At 37.1% G+C, this 20,267-nt stretch overlaps 1 protein-coding gene across 1 annotated transcript in view; it reads right to left on the bottom strand.

Annotated features, from left to right (window-relative positions):
• The window catches only part of PDE11A (phosphodiesterase 11A), a 431,148-nt gene that overhangs the window by 68,240 nt on the left and 342,641 nt on the right, over positions 1-20,267 (bottom strand). Inside the window, exons 13-15 of the mRNA XM_049773400.1 lie at positions 16,849-16,958; positions 6,518-6,608; positions 2,809-2,909 (exon numbers count right to left, since the gene is read on the bottom strand). Coding sequence (XP_049629357.1) covers positions 2,809-2,909; positions 6,518-6,608; positions 16,849-16,958 — 302 coding nt within the window. The remainder of the gene's footprint in view (positions 1-2,808; positions 2,910-6,517; positions 6,609-16,848; positions 16,959-20,267) is intronic.

Below are 20,267 nucleotides of genomic sequence, written 5' to 3'. Positions count from 1 at the left end.
GATCTGCAAGGAAAATTGGCTTGTTATTTAGAGTTGTTCTCCCTGTCCATCCTTCTCTCCAAAACATTCCATTCAGAAGTTACTACTTGCTGTCTTCCATGCTCCACAAAAAGAGCATCCTTTCCTGGTGTAGGCCACTTGTATTCTCCTTACAGATACATGCTCTCTGAATCATTAACATTGATTTGGTACCATTTCAGGAGAAAATTTTTGGAGGAAGATATGGATTTACTTAGGATCAATACACCAGGGTTAACGAGAATGCCAGAATAAAATTTAAATCCACACCAATATAATTCCCAACCCTTAATTATCCATGGAATAATCCAATCAGACGTATCCAGCAATAAACACTTATAATACAGAGATCAGCTGTCTATCTTCCCTTTATTCTTTAGTAATAAAATCCCAAACTTTAGCACTGTATATAGCTAAAAAATATAGACTTACTTTTCCAACCTTCCTTTAATCTGTATATGTTTACGTAATTAATTTCTCAACAATGAAATGTGTTTTGTGGGACTTTCAGAAAACTTTCTTGAAAGAGAGATTGTTTTCACCTTTGCACTCTTCTTTTCTTATCCACCCCTTTTTTCAAGCATTATTACAGGAGTTATTGAGCAATTATTTTGGATGAAAGTGGAAACAATGTGAAGGTGGCAGCACAGAGCTGGGAAGTCTGGAACCAGTAGTACAGCTACTCTGACAATCAAAGATGGCTTTTATTCACAAATATTTTATAGACAGAAAATTAAGCTACTTAGACCTAATCTATTTTGTTTTGTTCTTATAATCAAACTATACTCCAAATGATGCAATGCCAAAGTGAATAAAATCTCATAGACTTTCTAGAAAAGGTGGTGGAAGAGATGAGCCTTAAATAATTCTGCACAAAAACAGTAATGTATGAACATGTTCACGCAGCAATAGTAGATAAAAGCCAGGAGCTTGAAACAGCACAATTATCCAAAAACAAGATGAATGGATAAAGTGTGCATATGTATAGTTAGTGTCACAGTATTTTACTAGGAAAAAAGGAAACTCTTGCATGTTGCTACAGCATGAACAGAATTAGAGGGTGACTTATTAACTAAAATAAGTAAGAGGGAGAAAGACATATACCAGATGATCTCACTCATATGTGGTGCATCAAGAATCAGAAAGAAAGAAAAAAGGCAAGAAAAAAGACAGTGTTCCAGGAAAACAGACATTTATATTCTGGTAACAGAATCAAGATGACCAAGTAAAGAGGGTAAGTATTGAAGATGGAATGGTGAGTCATAGGAAAAGGGACCTAAAACTGTGTTGAAGAGGTTTGGCATCTAAGTTGTGCAAAATGACTTTAAGATTAAAGTATAACTGTATTATTATTAGCTATATTATATAAATTAAATATTTAATATTAAATTTAAATATTAACATGATTATAAATGATATTATCTTGAAAAAAGGAGGAATAATTTAATGATAACTATCAATGATTATTCAGGGAAAAAACAGTCCATGCCACTTTTATTGTGTTTCATTAAAAAAATCATGATTTTACTATTGGAGAAAGAAACAGATGTGTTAAAGGTGAAGAGTACTAATATATTGAATTGAACAAGTTATATAAGAGATTCATAAAATGTAATGAAGATAAAAAGTTGAGGGAAGATTATGGCATACCTTGAAGAAACTCAAACCAAGTTGAAAGCTGGTTTGGAAAGCAGTGGAGTCACTGATGGCTTCTGAGATGGAAGTTAGAAGCATGTGCCTGGCATATGAGAGGAAGGGATGGAGTGAAAGATTTCATTCATTTATAGATCTATGTTATGGTTATATTGAAGAGAACCAAACAAACTGAATCTAAGAATTTATGTTCAAGAATTTATATGTAAGAGCAAGGAAGAAAGAACCTACAAAGGACCCAGGCAAAGGAGACAACAGCTAAATGCTTGGGAATAAAAAAATAGAAATATTCAGTGAAACATCAGTAAATACCTTTGATACTTCAAAGAAGATGAAAATTTTAAAATGAGTGAAGGATATAGAAAAGGAAGTCATCAGTGAGTTCTGAAAGCACCACCCTTGGCAGAATGTAAATGAAGACTTTGCTTTTCAATGTGTAAAGGTCAGGCATGAAACATATTTTTAAAAAGAGGCTGTAAAAAAACAGATGAATTAAAAATCAAGTAAAATGATTTTTAGGGAAAGAAATGTGGTGTTTATGATAAGTCTACCTATCTATGGAGGAAGATAATTTTTGGCTATAAAAAGGAGGTAGGACCTGATAGAGCAGGCCCTAGGGGCTCTGAGAGGCATAGAATTTCCAGGAATATAGTGCTGGATAGTCCTTGTACCCCACTCTCTGAGAGTACCATTGGTTACCAGGGATCAAACTTGCTACTTAAACTATCTTCCAGGCCACAGCTGATTGGATTTCTAGTCAACCTTCAGTAACAATTCTTTCCATTAGCATCTTCAATGCCATTATAGATCTACCAGAAATAATGATCTAAAATAGCATTTGAAGTCCTTCCTAAAAGAAAATAACACTCATTTAATTAGAGTCATGTGTTTCAAATAAGGCTTATAAAATTAAAGAAAGATATAAATCTTATGCTTAGAGTCCTGATTCTCTGTCTTGCAGACAGCACCTAAATGAGGTTGGCTTCAATGAGAGGAAAACAACCACACTGTTTAGCTCATTTACACATCGATATCAGTGCTAGAATAACAGGCAACCCCCACTATGGATCAGGAATTTAATTACAAGACAGTAATTCAGGTAACCATTTGTCAAATGGATCTCATGCCAATACCTACTCAAAGTACAGCGTGAGGTCTGTTGCCAATATTGACTGTTTCAAAAGCTGCATAAGGCCACTATATTCCTTGGAGGACAGATTAGCAAAAATGTTGTGACCCTGTAATGAGAAAGTAAAAGTCACAAAAGACAACATAAAAGCTGAAGTTGCCAATGACATGCTTTTTTTTTTCAATCTTTGAAGAAAGGATCTATCGACTTAATAAAATATTTTTAACTCAATAAAATTTTGTATACATACCAATAGATTTCCTATTATACATAATAAAGGCATAGAAGACAATCTGCTTTGGGGAGATAACCATGAAACACTTTATTATGTCTAGTTTTAAAGAGAAAAAAAACTCTGAGAAACATTTAAAATTGTATTCCTAAGGATATATTCATGTCAGCAATTCAATTTGACTGTCATCTGTAGGAATCACTAAGTGGAGAAATAAACAGAACACTTTGAGGTATTTCTGATCTAAAATAAACACTTGTTTTATTCAAAGAAACTTAAGATAACAAGTGTACTTTTTCATAGTAAAAAAAATAAAAGACTTTAAGGAACAAACTTCAAAACATTAGACAAGTGGTTTCCAAACAGGGATAGTTTAGAGGTGCTTTAAGTTTTTACACTGATAGGTGAAGCAATACTGGTCTTCAGAAGGAAGAGGTCATGGACACTGAGGTTGTGATGCTGAGGTCATGAATGCTGTAGAATCCTTGCTATGAAGCTCCACGCAAAGATTAATCTGGCCCAAAGTCACAACAGGGGAAACTGAGAAACCTTCTATTAACTATAACTATTAACATAAATATAATATAATATATGATATGATATAATTTAATATATAATTATTTATATAACTATTAACTATAATGTGTAATAATAAAGTGTGGTGAATCAAGCTCAATGTTGTGAATACCTACTGAGCAGAAAGAACATTTAAGATGTTTTGACACATTTGACATATTTATTGTTAAAAGTTCTTAGACATTTAAAATGACTCCTACCTAAGAAAATTTCCAAAAACACCTCTATCTCCATACCATTGAAGAGCATTTTTTTTTTCATCAAAATTTGTTTTAACTACCCCAGGTAACTCTGCAATGTTTTCTGTAAAGAGATGAAGAAGTTCTTAATAAGCTTTGTAAGTCAAGACTTCTCCTTTATTAGGGTTTTTTAGCACAAAGCACACACTCATTACAAGTAGCCCTAGAGTAAGACAAGTTTGAAAACTTGTATTGGTAGGAAGAAGATGCAGAAGGCAATAGGCAATGAATGCTTGAGAATAAGCTATTCTCCAGTGGGAGGTAAATGGATTCTTTCAGGGCCTCAGAATATCAATTAGTAAATTACTTCTCTTCAGACATTAGAGTATAATCTGCTTCCAAGAGTTCATTTATCTCATTGAGTGAGTCTACCACCCCTTAAAGACTAGAGTTTATTGGTTCCACCTGGGATCAGGTCCAATATTAATAATAATTTTCAAATGAACTCTTCCAGACCCTTAATTCATTCATTAGGAAGAAGACAAATAACTGGAGAAATGCCTTACCGCAAATCTGCCCTGTATCTCAGCCTGAGTCTTACCCTGTGGCTGCCTCACAGGCTACTGTATTCAGGTGTGGAAAAAGTGGAGGTGGGTGGAAGCTAAGGACTCCTTGTCACCTGGATCCTAGCATCTCCCAGATAGTGAAATATAGCAAGTCAGGGTGAGCATTAACGAGAAGACAAGGGGAAAGTTGATCTAAATTTTGGGTTCTCGCTTATTTTGTGAGTGCATTTACTACATCAATAGAATATATAATAACCAACAGAATTTATAGTTGGTTGAGTGACAAATCTTGCCAGATAAACTTTTATATAAAAAGTTAGTTTGCAATGAGTATACTGTTAACATGCACATAAGCCTCAAAGGTTTGGTGACTGAAATTTACCTGTCTTTCTACTATTCAGCTTCTACTCTTTGTGCAAGAAAGGTTGCGTGTAATTTAGATGAAAAGAAAATCCAATGTGGAGGAGGAAGGTAGGTCTGGGATGACCTCTCATGAGTCCTCTAAATTCTCTATAACTCTACAGTATCTGGCAAGTGAAAGACTAGGGAATCCATTTCTATCTTTAAGATGGGGTGTGGAAGAAGCACCAGGGCAGGGGTCTGCCTATACCCCCATAGTTCAGTCCACGGTTCCATCATGATTATTCTTTGCTCTTCCTTCCAAGTGAACGAGAACCATGTGTTATACACACATTCTGAGGTAGCAGGGGTTATTTTCCTAAGGAAATAAACACATGGTCTTCTAAGGAAACCTTGGATTTCTGTTTATACAATTCCTTCATACAGATGTGGGAGTTCTCGGGGTCAGAAGTGTAGTTCCTGGTATCACTAGTACAAAAATAAGAGCCTGAACTCAAGTTGCTCTTGCCACTGCTTCCCCAGTCACAGTGAAAACATGGCTTTTTCATGGAAAATTCCAGAGCCACAGATGCTGGGAGGCTGCTCTCTGTGAGAGAGACTAAATGCCTAACCCTAAATGTTTCTTTCTGAGCTGAGAACGTGCTCCCTGCTGCGGCATGCCCTTCCCCACCACACTCAGGTTCTGGGGCACTGGCTCTCTTTTATGGGGTCAAGGAAGGTGCTCGGGATATTGCAAAAGACATACACGCTTTCTCAAAATAAGCTAGAGAAAAAAAGACCTCTCTATTTAATGATGCTATTCAGCAAAGCAGGCTCTTAATGATGATAATAATAATAATAATTAATGGCACAGCTAGAGGACTGACAAATAATAGGGAACAGATGATTCCTTTCTGGCCTCCAAAAAAGCTCTGTATGCCTGCAGAAAACTAAACAGAGCCCTTTCTGGTCATTTCAAACTCAGATGCCTGAGTCAGGGGAGGTGGGGTCTTTTTTTCTCCATAGAGAGAAAAAGTATGAAAATCCAAATATTTTCAACTGCTACATTGCCACAGGAAGCAAAATCTGCCAGATGGCCTTAGCCCTGGGTCTTAAATTTAGCTGTAGTTCTCACTTTCAAACTGGTCTCATAAGTAATTTTGAGTTCTTTGATATTTTATAGGCTTCTCAATTATACTAATAAACTTTAATTTTTGTCCTGTTTCTGCTGCTTCTATCGTTTGGGGGGAAGTAGGAAAGCACACTCATAGAAGCTCCGGGGTAACCCCTCAGGGGTCACTCCTAAAGGTGTTCAGGACTGAAGCTAAGCCTCCAGAAGGCAAAGCATGCACTAGGGTTCTTTGAGCTATCTCCCCATCTCTGCTTCTACTATCTCTTAAAATGACTTTGGCACAAGCAAAAACAACGGGAAAATCAAAACAAAACAAAAATGATTTTGTCTTTTCCAAATGGGAGCCCTGGACCACTCATCACTTTATCAAATCACTCTTTTCATGTATTTCTATCCCCCTAAGAGAAGATAAGGCCCTGCTCTGCTGACAAGGGATAGGTGAGTTCTTTACCTAAGTAAATCTTAAACCAAATTAATCTGCTCAGGAAAAATGAAAATGAAGTTTTTGGTAAGGAATCTGAAAAAAAATTTTAAAGCAACAAAGATCCAACAGTTTGACATTTTAGGGTTATTGGGGGGAAGAAGAGGAAAATGACATTTTTTTGCATTTACTTGTGGTGCTATCATGGAAAAGAGGTAAGGAATCTTGGTTCCTTGATTTTGTGCTGAGGGCAAAGAAAACATTAGCTGTACCTCGCTTTGAAGGATCATCACAGCATGGTTAAAGTGGTGATGCTCCAAAGTAGCAGAGGTTCCGTATAGCTGGGCCAGTGCAGAACCGCTCCTGGAAAAGGACAAAGGGGTGAGTGACCTTCCCCAATCACTATTTTCCACTCCCTGCACCAAAATTTTTTTCCCTAGTCAAAGGACCAAATACTGACATATTTTCAGGGAACTGCTAGGTAGTTAAGTCATATATAAAGAGAATTTTCTGAGTATCTTCTTTTAGGCTACATGCTGTGGTTCAAACAACAGAGAGTAAGATACAATCTATACTGCTAAGAAACTGATGTTTCTTATATACAGAATATAATATACAGAACATATAATATATAATATACAGAACATATAATACAAACACTACACCAAGTTTTTATGTCCAGTCAGCGTGCTGCAAGTGATGATAGGTAAAGAGCAGATAGATAGCACTTCTAACTCTGAAGATTAGGGTCGGCTTTAAGCAATACACTTTAAACATCTGATTAATGCTTAGAATGAATGGTACAACAAATGTATCTGATTCCTCTGGTAAAAGAGCTTGTGGCTATTACGTAGCCTATTTAACCTTCTTTGGTATATTGTTGACATATATGTTAGTTTTCTAGTCTATGAGTCATATTATGATATCTCAGGATTTGGGTAAGTTACTTGGCTGTTTTAAGACTCAGGGGGTTTCTTGATCTCTAAAATTATAATATTATCTATATCACTTGTTATTTATGAAAATGTTGTCAAATATTTTAAAGTATCACAGTAACTGGCATGTAGTATATTACAGTCTAAATAATCACTAAGCAATAATTAACCATACCATGATTATTTCCACTTTAAATACAATAAAGATCATGTTTGAAAGGGCTAATTTGAATTATCTGTGAATTTTGCTTATGTAGAATAACACATTCTTCAACAATATCTGTTTCCACAAGGTGTTTACTTAAAATAGCCAAGGGTTTTTTGCACTTCTAAAATACTTAAGTAGCACAGAAAGTATTTGAAGAATCAAAAAAACAATTCCCAGAAATTTCTATTGATCGAGGGGACACTTCTGGAAGTTCCAACAAAACGGTGGGCAAGTAAAGATGGTGGATTCTTTCCCTTACTTTATTAAAGGATAAATAGAGGGAAATATGCAAGGGATCATCAAACGTTTTAAACAGGGGGCTAGTTCGCTATCCCTCAGACTGTTGGAGGACTGGACTATAGTCAAAACAAAAAAACAAAAAAAACAACTATGAACAAATTCCTATGCACAGTGCTCATATCTAGAGTAACTTATTAGAGTAGAATAGTAGTAGGATAATGATAGTTAGAACTGATCGTTCTGGACAAGAACTCGCACTAAAAGTGGAGAAACTAAGAGACATGGCACCCCTCCATTAACAATAGCACAAACCACAGAGTCATGAAGGAGAGAGAGAGAGAAAGAGAGAGAACAGTCATAGGTCTTGAAAAAGATGGTGGGTTTTCAGAAAGCAAGCAAATAAGAAGAAATTAAAGAGAGAATTTTAATTCTTACAGCTACATGGGGTCTGGAATTTTAGAAGGTAAGCTGGTCTCATCCTGAAAATACTAGTGACTGGCAGGTCACAGACTAGCCTTGCTAGTTGAGAAATGAGAATCAGATGATACAAAAGCAATGTGGAGGATTTCAGTCATTAACCCCTCCCTCCACCTTTATAGAGAAGCCACTCAGATCATAAATAGATAAATTTTTTAAAGGATATATTCCTGAACCCATGTTGGGTTAGATTTATAGGGATTATTATAAATTATTATAAATCCTGGAAGATGGTGCTAGGAAAAATTTGCTAGACTTAAATTAGTATTATTTATTTATTTATTTTTGGTTTTTGGGCCACACCCGGTGACGCTCAGGGGTTACTCCTAGCTATGCGCTCAGAAATCACTCCTGGCTTGGGGGGACCATATGGGACGCTGGGGGATCGAACCACGATCCGTCCTATGCCAGCGCTTGCAAGGCAGACACCTTACCTCTAGCGCCACCTTCCTGGCCCCTAGTATTATTTTTTTAACTCTGGCCAAATCTAGAACATTTCATGAGTAAAATTTTGTTAGACAAATTTGAATAATAGTTGTAAATTAATTTTTATTTTTATTTTTATAACATAAAGTTAAATTTTATAAGAATTTTTTTCAGCATGCACATTGGGTTTCTAGGTTTTGACTTTGGAATTCTATGATTTTAAGGAACAATTCACTTTACTGTCTGACATGGAATAGGTACTTTAAAAAATTAGTTGTTAATAGTAAGTTTACAGTGGTTTGTCTAGAGATTATAGCTTGAATTGCAAGATCAATATTAATAATTATGTTAATATATTTGATAGTAAAGTTATAATAATGAGTAAGTATCTAGACAGCATATTAAAAACTAATTCATTATTTCATCTAGATCATTTTTGAAAATAGGCATTATTTTCTCATAGATGATGATAATAATAATGAGAACTAATAATAATAATGAGAACTAAGTGTCAGAGAAAAAAGTTTTCAAGGTTACACAGCAAGTAACTATCAGATCCAGATTGGAATATAAGCTTTAAAATCTTCTTATACTCTATGAATGATAATTGTATCTTAGACATTTGTGATGGTGGATGTGCCATTTTTGATACACTGGTTTGTAATCTATGAAAAACTATTACAAAATTTAATAGAGAATTTTAGAATTATAAGTGCTCAATCCATGCTCAGATCTCTATGATTTGTTACTATTAACCAAACTAGCCCATATACATGCCATAAAGTCTGTCTCCTCCCCTTGCCTTCATGGCCGAGAAAGGCAAAGAATACACTGCTCTGGGCTGTTAGGCACAACAAATGGAACTCAGGTTGACTACATGCAAGGCAAATGTCTTACCTCACTGAACCCAATTTTTTTTATTATTATTAAATTTTCTAGGTGTCTGTATAGAAAAAAAAACTAATTTGATTTTGAAGGATGGGAGCAAGGCTTTCAGAACTAGCCAATATTACTTGTTCATAACATTTCCAAAGAAAGGCATTTCTTTCATGCAAAATATTTTTGTGTAAGATCTACTTTTATTTTCCCCACATTAAATATTAAAAAATAACACAAATGAATAATATCTAGTTTAAAGCCATACTATTTTATCAGCCATACACAGCAGTGCTCAGAGATTATTATACTCAGGAATTACTTCTGGCAGTCTCGGGGGACCAAATGGGATACCGGGGTTCAAATTGGGTTGGCCACATGCAAGGCAAACAAACACCTTATCCTCTGTACTATATCAATCAGCCCGCCACACTTTAATTTTTTATGTTCATCATATATATAGCTTTGGGTCACACATGCTATATCCATGAAACTCTGATTAAGGTATTTTGGAGAGTGGTGGAGGAGGGGGACATGAAGGAGGAGAACCCAGATTCTATGAACACAGGGATATTTATGCATGTCACTACTTGTGATATATATGATTGGCTAGGTTATCCTGATATTCTGAGGATTTTCATTTCAGGGTACAAAACACCAAGAAAGAACTTATTACAAAGGAAAGTAAAAGTAAAATTCTGTCTTTCTAAGCATTCAGTAATTTGCATAGGCACTGAACATTAATGTGCAGATAGAAATGCAAAACCTTCCTAGCTTTCCTAGCTCTGCTGTCTTTGAAAAAGATACTGAATGGGAATGTGCAGCTATGGCTCATAGGACACTTTAAAAAGAAAAACTATGAAAGGTAATTAGAAAGTTGAGAATTGTTGGGAGGTGGTGAGAAATGGGATTAGGCTGTCACAGCAGATTAATGTGCCCCAGTATTTCACTTCTGGGACCTGCCTGAAAGCGACAAGATGGGTTTTCATTCCCAAGAAATGAGTCTAAGAGATTATGCTAGAAATGAATAGAAGAAGTCTCCTAGGAGAATATACCACAAAGCTGCTCAGTGCTGATATTTAATCATCAGGGGCAGCTGTAATAGAGAAGGGGATGAGTGGGGAGCACTGTCCCTGGGGAGAACAGGAGAGAGGTTAACAGTGCAATTTCTAAGCACTGTGGTATTGCTGCTCTTTCTACCTATTGATCATTCTTTGCACATACTCCAATACTAAAAAAATTAAGAATAAAGTATGAAGATGCAAAGGTTCACTTATCAGAAAGGCTAAGCGAATAAATCATTTTGTGCAATAACAAAAGTCACAACTTTTTATTATAGAGCATTTTGCATTTTATATAGTAATTTGTCCCTTGCTAAATGTCTCCTGTTTCTTTATAGCCTTATATAAGATTTTTTTTAAAAGGCAGAATGTACTTTGCCACATAATGATTGGTGCATTTAAATCCCACTTCTAAATCACTTGAAAGGTTGAAATCAAACAGTGAATACTTTAAGGGAAGAAACTATTTGTTATGATTTTTTTTATTTCTCCCCCAATGCCTAGCATAGTGCTTTGCATGTAGAAAGCACTCAATTTTTGGGGAATAGATAGGAAATAAAAATATATATTTCTTTATTGGGATTTGGTATATAATGGCACATGTATTAAATAAGTCTTATTAATTAATAAAAGGCAGTAACTTTGCCATGCTGTAAAAATATTTTTCCAACATTTACTGAGAAGATTTTGACTGAGACTGGATGTTGTTGAAAGCATAAACTATCCTAAATTCAGTGGTAAATTTATTTATCATGGTAGGAGGGTGGATATCCCATGTGCTAATAAAGTGTAAATAATTTATTGTCCAGAGAATACCCATATGACTATCTTGATCATGAGACATGAGGATACTGCAAAATCTTTCAAATTCTAGTATCAACCCTTCATATATGTGAAAGCTGATCAATCATACATAAGCAACCTGATGTTAGAGGACCTTAGTTTTCATTTTAATAAAGTTAATAGATTGAAAAATATGACTACCGAGGTCTAGTTCAGTTATATGATTTATATGGCTTTGTGTCTTGATTTTCTGGATGTCAAAATGTAGTTGTTTCCAGGGTTCAAATTTATGGAAAGCAAGCCACAAAACCAGAAGCTCAAAGTTATTTTTTTTTAATTTTTATTTTGATCATATTGGCTTACATATCTTTCACAGTAGTACTTTAGGTACATATTAACATTGAATCAGGGGAATACCCATCACCAAATTTGTCCTTCCCCATCCCAGTTCCCTTCCTGCAACCATATCCTCCCGGGCTGCTAGAGTAGGTGGTCCCCTCTTTGTCTAGCTTACTATTAGTGATCATATATCTGTTTGGTCCTGGTATCCTCCCTTGTTTTCCCCTCTATTTGAGAGATGGAGCTTGATAATTCGAGTTATGTGGTTTTGTTTGAAGGAAAGAAAAGCAATAGAATGGTGTAAAAAAATAAGAAAAAATAAAAAATAAAAAAATCAAATAAGCTGAACATGGCAGAGTCCTTCTAGAGGCTTTCAACCTCAGTTTGAGCAAGGACATGAAAAAGGTAATTAAAACACCACATTAGCACAGAAAGAAATATCAAATTAAATATCCAGTAAGCACTACAGCAATAAAGACAAGCACCACTCAAGTCTCAGTTCTGAAATCAAACCATGCCGAGTGCAAAAAGAGAGAGAAAGATAAAATAAAATAAAATTGGAGATATCAACTTCAATATCTACAACAAAATAAAGACGTCAATAAAAATCGATCAATCAATAAATTTATATGTGGAAAAATGATTATTTTGTGCTTTTTTTTCTTTTTCTCCCTGCATAGGCATAGTAACTATTGGGGATATCATAGAGGGAATTCTCTTGGCCTAGGAGATACAGGGTTTCTCCACCCCTGAAGTATACTGTCATGGGATTAACTATAGACTCCTTGCATGATCATTTACTCTTCCCTCAGTGCTTTTTTGGTGTATAGAAGACTTCTGCTTCGTCATGGATAGTAAAATCAGACCTCTGTATCTAGAGATCTTGGTGCAGAAGCTTAAAGTTCTAAAATAAATATCACAAAGTCATGAAAGAGAATATGACCAGGGTTAAAGACTACTGTTGGTCTCAGACAGCCAGGTACAAAAACTGCTATATCTGAAGGTATAAATTTAAATGTTTCTGGCATTCAGTTTTCTTCATAAGATGAAGATAAAAATACCTATTTTACAAATATATTGATGAGCAGTTGATATTAGCAAAAAATAAATTGTACTTCTCATTGTTTTAAGGTCTGCTTATTGCCCAGGATATAAACAAATTGCAACTAGTTCCACTAAAGGAAATGTTGATCAAATGGTTCTAGGAACTCTAAGGGAGCCTAATTAACACAAATATAGTTGGATCTCCTGGAACTAGAAGTTGAGATCAGTTAGCCAGGGTCAGCTCGGCTTCTTCTCGTTCCCTTGGTTGTACATCTCTCCTTTCTCCTTCTCTCTGAAGCTCCTGTTTTTTTTCTTCTAGGAAGATTGACTTTCTGGTTTATCCATCCACTTGGAATGTGCTCATCATAGCTTTCACAAAAATGATACACTTTGCCTCTAAATATAAGAGAACTTGTAGATTAGATTCCCAAAGCTGAGAATCAATATCATAGTAACCCAGTTCCAAGTTCTAGGGAGAGGAAATACAGGTAACTGAGTTCTGTTTAGGTGTGAGATCATGAGCCAGGTAATTAAGGAGTTAACTAACAAATAGTATTGCCTTATTCTGACTCTCTCTTATTCTCTCTCTCCACTCTCTCTCTGTCTTTCTATGTGTCTCTGTCTCAGACAGAATAGGACAAGTGGTATCAGAGTAGTGTGATGAACTTAACTCTTAAAAGAACCCATAGGAAGCTCACTTTTGTTGGGAACAATTCTAACTCATTCCTATCTTCCCCATGCATAAGTAGAACTAAAGTAGAGGAGACAAGGTCTGTGAAGGATATACTGACTCTGTTGCTACTGACCCAAAGAAGGACTTCTAAAGAAATAATTTAAAAAATGCAAACACAGGAACTCAAAAGTAAGGAATATTTAGACTCTATAATGAAAACATACACAGTAGGCCCCAGTGGCCCTATTATCTTTAGTATAGCATAAAATCTGGTATAAAACAACTGTTTTATAGTAATCTATAAAGTATATTTGTTTAAGAAATTGGGAAACTTTGTTGAAAACTTACATGACAATAATTAGGATAAACATATTCATGTGTGTTTTCAGCGTTTTTCCCACCCTCTGTCAAATAATCATGGTGTGGTTTATGCACATCATAATCATCATGTTCCTGCAATTGTTATCATAGATAAGCAAGAAAAAAGAAGGCCACCCTTATACACCAGCAGAAAAAATGGAGTGGAGGCACACTCTTGATATAGTTAGGACATAATATGCAAAACAATTGATACAAGAACGGGATACCAAGGACAAAATTCCAAGAGAGGTGTTACTTTGAGAGGATTTTTTAAAAAAAATATAATGTTCCAGACAAAGGAAAACCAGGGTTCTAGGGGAGCAAAAAAGTGAGGTAGCTAGGGTTTCTACTCCCAATTCACCCCAAATTTCAAATAGTACCCTATGTCTACAGATGCAGGTCTAGAGGTGAGTGCTGGGCAAGAGAAGGACAGGAAGCTGAATGAAGTCTTTAAGACATTCAAAGAAAATGTAACTTTAGAGCCCTAAAAGTTACAGGAAGCCAGTGAATGACTTATAAAAGGAGATGGCTTGATCACTTCTGTGAATTAAATAGATTATTCTGGAGTGCTACGAAGGAAAAGCTTAGACAGGATTCAGGCTGGTTGTTATAGTATGGCAGGAGGAAGGAGAAATAGCTGCAGTTCCTGTGAGAATTCAGAAATGCTAACTTAAGAGGTGATAAAAAAAAATCTAGGTGACTTGTAGATTCCTGGTGTTGGTGTTCAAATGGAATACAGCCAACAAGAAAAAGTGATAGACTGAAAGGTAAAGACAGATTGAAGTGACTTTGGGAGGTGACAGAGAGCGGTGCTTTCTTTGTATCTAAAATACAAATTCAGAGATAAGTAGAGTTTTGGTTTAGAGATATAGATTTATATGATCATATAAAGGATCATATAGAATAGAAGGAAATGACAGGAGTATTACCAGTAATGCGATAGAAAGAGAAGAACAGGGAGTCTGCTCTTGAAGAAAACTGAGAAGAAAGGCTATAAAGTCTAATGAAAATTCTTTATCTGGAAATCAAAGGAAGAGTGTCAGGATGAGGAAGGACAAAGTATTTTCTGAGGCCTGAAGGATGCAGGTGAAGGATCATTAAGATCTGAGTGCTTTGGGAAAAGGGAAAGCAGCAGTACTATATATAGCGTTAGATATTCTTGCTGAGGATGAGACAGAACTGCAAGCCACAGCCAAGGTTGGGTGGGGAAAGATGAAGACAGCCAACTTTCTAAGGAGATTAAATGAAAGGGGAAGAAGAGAAATAGAGCAAAGATGTTTAGGGAGTGGGAACAGCTTTTAAAAATGGGGGAAATGGTTCTAGTTAGTTGGGTACTCAAAGCCAGTAGAAAGAAGAAGGAAAATCCAGGGTAGAACACAGAAGATGGATGGAAACAAGGTCTACCTGGAGGAGGGAGCAAAGGCAGCACACAAAGCTGAGGTGGATCGAGGAGCCTCAGTCTAGAAGAAGGGCAATTCTTTCATTGATATAGGGGAAAGAAGAAATGTATGACACGAAAAGAAGCCTGCACTGATGACCTCAAATTTCTTGGTGAAGGAGGTAGCAAGGAAGTTGTTTAGGAAGTCTGGGATCTATGAGGAGAGCAATGGGGATGGAATTTGTAGTGGCCACAGAGAGATGGTGATATTCAGCTGAGTTGAGAGAACATAGCAATAATTGGGTCTCAATAAACCACTAAAATTTCCTTCAAAGCTCCTGAAAGTCTAGTCAGAGTGGTATGATGTGACTTGTAAGACTAAGTGGACTGAGTTTTTGTAGGGTGGGTATGGCAGAAAACTAAGCCTAAAGGAACTGTAGGATATTGAGAAGAGGGAGAGGGTTGAAGGATTGAGTTAAAGGATTCATAGTAAATAAGGAAGAACACAAAATCGAACTTTATTTGCCAGACTGCAAAGGTCCAGGGTGCCAAAGTCTAACTAGGAAGGTGTTTGGAGGAACAAAAAGCTTCCATGAGCTGGGGCTGGAGTGGTGGCACAAGCGGTGAATGCTAGCCTAGGAGGGTTCAAACCCACGGTTCAATCCCCCCAACTTCCCATATGGTCCCCCCCAAAGCAGGAGCGATTTCTTTTTTTCTTTTTTCGTTTTTTTGGGGGCCACACCTGTTTGATGCTCAGGGCTTACTCCTGGCTAAGCACTCAGAAATTGCCCTGGCTTGGTGTGACCATAGGGGACGCTGGGGTCCTTCCTTGGCTAGTGCTTGCAAGGCAGACACCTTACCTCTAGCGCAACCTCACCGGCCCCCAGGAGCGATTTCTGAGCGCATAGGCCACTGGGTGTGGCCCCAAAAAACAAACAAACAAACCAAAAAAGCTGGAGTTTAGGTAATGGTGGTAGACAAGATCAGACTTGAAAATCTGGCTTCAGATAGCTCATCTCACATTGTTGGTACCTTCCCTAACTTCTCCAACCTGGATATTTTCTTTATCCTCTGAACTCTAATCATTTTGTTGGTAGATAGATATCCCCAGGAACATTAAAATTGAACCCTCAGGATGAGCTCAGCCAAGCAGTCTTGAGTCTGCTTCCACAGGCATCCCTGAGTCCTGTCACCTTGGCCACAGTGTGAGCTATAAAATAAAGACTACATTATCCCAGAACAGACCACTCACCTGGCAGTGTATCTCAGGGCCACATACCATGTCTTGATGTCATTCTTTGTTTTCCACTTTGCTGTGGAAGGCAGGAGTAGGAAGGAGTGACCATATTCTTCCTTCACTGCCCTTTCTAACAGCATCAACCACCACAAGAATCCTGAGGAGATTCTTCTGGAGAAAGAGGAGACTTGTGCTTCACAAAATTTCTATGGCCATTTTTATTGTAATGGCCTTAGACCCAGAGTTTGTGAACTGCAAGTCCAAGAAGGTGAATATACTTTTGGAGGAATAAAAAAGAGAAACCCTTTACAATTTGAGCTGTTATCTGGCTGAGGTCAACAGAGACAGACCAAATCAACAAGCATGACATGAAGGGCAAATTTGCAATTAAAAGAAGAATAGGGAATTATAAAGATGGATGGGCCCCCTGACATGCATGCCTGGCCTAGTCGGCCTGGCCTTGGCCTCAGATGCCAGAAATTAATGCTTTACTCTTTAGCACCAGTCACCTTTGGCTTCAAACAGAAAAGCAAATGCATTAAAATAACAACAATTAGAACACTTACTTCGCTTGGAAGGCATTGTTGGTTCCCCTGTGGTCGAGGTCATGACACAGGCAGCCCACAATTACGGCTAAAATTTCCACCTCAGTCAGAATCTCTTGAAATCCTGCGGTCTGGGAAGAAGAGAAAATGGCTGCTGTCAGTTCTGGGGTAGGAGGATGGCACAGGTGAGAGTGCCAGAGTCAGCTGTTTTCATACCAGCACCATTTAAGGAAATGATGGACAGACATGCCTTAGATGAGAGCACATTGGGGGTCAGGACACAGTTGAAGTTCCAGTGGTGATGAATGAGCTCCCTGTCAGAGGGCCCACGCTGGCACACCAGGACAAAAGTCAGACCATTTTGTTCCTCTGTTGAGAAGAGGCTGCACCGTCCAGATATAGCTCTTCTTTGGCAAAGATCCAAAGCCAAGTGTGCTCTGTGATTCTACATTGCATTAGGGGTCAGGGGCATCATCATGTACACTGGCAAGGAGAGAGAAAGGCGCTGGAAATTTGGGATTGAGAACTCTATCTAGACAAAATCCAACAAAAGGGGAGGAAGATAGTTTATTTATTTGTTTAGATTTTTTTGTGTGTGTGCCACATCTAGTGGTGCTCGGGGTTACTCCTGGCTCTGTGCTCAGGGGTCAGTCCTGGTGGTGATTGGGGGAACCATATGAGATGACAGGGATAAAAACTGGGTCAAATGTGTGCAAGGTAAATGCCCTACATGCTGTGCTATGGCTCTGGCCCCAAACATTGTTTTATTAATAAAATAAATTATTTAATTGAATAACCATGAGACACACAGTTATAAAATTGTTCATAATTGAGTCTCATCATAAAATGCCCAACACCCTTCACCAGTGCACATTTCCTGCCACCAATGTTCCTAGTTTCCCACCTGTGCTGCCCTCTCCCCGCCTGCCTCTATGGCAGATACTTTTCTTCTCTCTCTCTCTCTCTCTCTCTCTCTCTCTCTCTCTCTCTCTCTCTCTCTCTCTCTCTCTCTCACTCTCTCTTCTATTTTTACTTTTAGACCCTGTGGTTTGAAATATTGTTGCTGAAAGGCATTATGCATATCGCTTTATCTCTGTTCAACATCCAGTTACTGTTTAGAGTGATAAGTTTCATTATCATTGTCATAGTGGTTCCTTTTCTGCCCTAACTGCACTGCTCCACTATTTGTGGCAAGCTTTTTACAATGGACTGGTCTGCCTGGCCCTCAGCTCTATTGTCTTTGGGAATTATTACCATACCAATTTTTTAATATATCACAAATAAAGGCTGGAGTGATAGCACAATGGGGACAATGCTTGCCTTGCACATGGCTGACCTGGGTTTGATCCCTCGTATCCCATATTGTCCTTCAAGCACTGCCAGGAGTGATTCCTGAGTGCAGATCCAGAAAATAATATATATATATTATATAATATATTATTATATATCATAATGAGTATGATCTTTCTGTGTCTATCCCTCTCCCATTGATTACTTTGGCTCTAGCCTTTTTGGTATTCCAATTGTTACGTAATAATTTTTTAGAAGCTTGTAAACATCTTGATATACCTTGATTTACATTACCTGGGCAGACAGGACTCATGCCCGCAGATAAGGTGGTCGTTTGTGCCTTAAAAACTAGAATTTGTGGGCTGGAATGGTGGCACAAGCAGTAAGGCCTCTCTACCTTGCCCACAGTTGCCTAGGACGGACTGCGTTTCGATCCCCTGAAGTCCCAAATGGTCTCCCAAGCCAACAGTGATTTCTGAGCACATAGCCAGGAGTAAACCCTGAGTGTCACTGGATGTGTCCCTCAACCCCCCCCCCCAAATATAATAATTTAAAAAACCTAGAATTGGTAGAGACTCAGGCAGTGGCTACTGAGGACTTGTGTGTCTACTGCATGGAATAATACTTTATTATGCTCTGGTAGGTGCTTAAGAAACACAGGGGTGGAGTGATTCCTCCAGGGGCAGAGTATAATTCTGTAATTTATAGCAGTCAGGACTTCCTGCTGCATTAGTTCAGAAGAGGGAGCAAATCTCTGCAGAAGAAAATCTGCATTTTCCTCATCCAATGTAGTTCTATCACCTCCCCAACTCCCCACTTTGCAAGTCCACCCTCTCATTACTTATTAATACCTTCTGCATCAGAGGGCAAGAGGAGGAAGAGGGATGTTCAAATTGCTCCATTTTCCAAGTGTGTCTTTTCAGCAATCCAGGCTCATTTGCTAATATTTATTTTATAAGACACTATTATTAGAGCAATAAAAACTTAGGTTGATCATTTAAGAGAATGTTTTTATTACAGTAATAACTGAACCATAAGCTTCTCTATTGATAAATATGTTTTGTTAAAAACCAACTTGGGTCCTAGCTTTATTTTAAAATGCCAAAAAGTTTTTGCATAACAAATGGATATACAAAAAAAATACTTGGGGAGGATGTAAGAACCCCTATTATAGTTTATGTGCCTTTCCAATTTAAAAATTTAGAAATTGATTTTATTTAATCATTACAAAGATTCAAATTAAGTAAAAGACTGAGAACCAAAAGTAAAAGTCCCTCATCCCTCTCTACTGTTTCCTAAAGATAATCATCTCTATCCTCTATTCTTTCTTTCCTTAATGTGATAGCAACATCTTTTTTTGTAGATTCAGTTAGTACTTGTTTATTCATCAGGTACTTGCTGAAGGCTGCCTTTGTGAACTTTACAATGGTTTTATTGTTATTAATTTCTTTATGTTTTTAAAGGTATATTTTTTAGAAAACTTTAATATTCAAATAAATATAAATTAACACTGAATACTGAAGTATTGCTGAACACTGAAATGTTGAGCCATTTAAAATGGAAACAACAAAAACTAAGTAAAAATTTTTTTTTTTTGGATTTTGGGTCACACCCAGAAGCTCTGGGGTTACTCCTGCCTCTATGCCAGAAATTGCTCCTGGCAGGCTCAGGGGACCACATGGGATGCCGGGATTCGAACCACTGTCCTACGTGCAAGGCAAATGCTTTACCTCCATGCTATCTCTCTGGCCCCAAGTAAAATTATTTATTCTAATAAGATATTAACCCTCAGTTAGAGCCAAGTATATAATATATATAATATAATATGATAGATAATATAATATAATGTAATGTAATATAATATAATATGATATGATATGATATGATATGATGGGATGTATTTTATTATAATGTCTGTGCCTATGCCTCTCCCCAGCCTGTCTCTTCCTAGAGACCAAGCTGCTAGCAATTAAACTACTAGTATCTTAGATAATTTTTAGAATTTGATGAAAGACATAGGCCCTTTTCTGGTCCATCTAGAATTTACTCCATTATTCTATGGTTCAACAAAAATAGCGTTCAAAGCCCCCATCTGAATTCTTCAAATAAAGAATCCCCTGAAGTATAGTAGGCACAAAAACATATTTACC

Source organism: Suncus etruscus, chromosome 5 (genome assembly GCF_024139225.1).
Source record: "Suncus etruscus isolate mSunEtr1 chromosome 5, mSunEtr1.pri.cur, whole genome shotgun sequence".
NCBI lineage: Eukaryota > Metazoa > Chordata > Mammalia > Eulipotyphla > Soricidae > Suncus > Suncus etruscus.
This window is presented reverse-complemented; position numbering and strand designations above follow the sequence as displayed.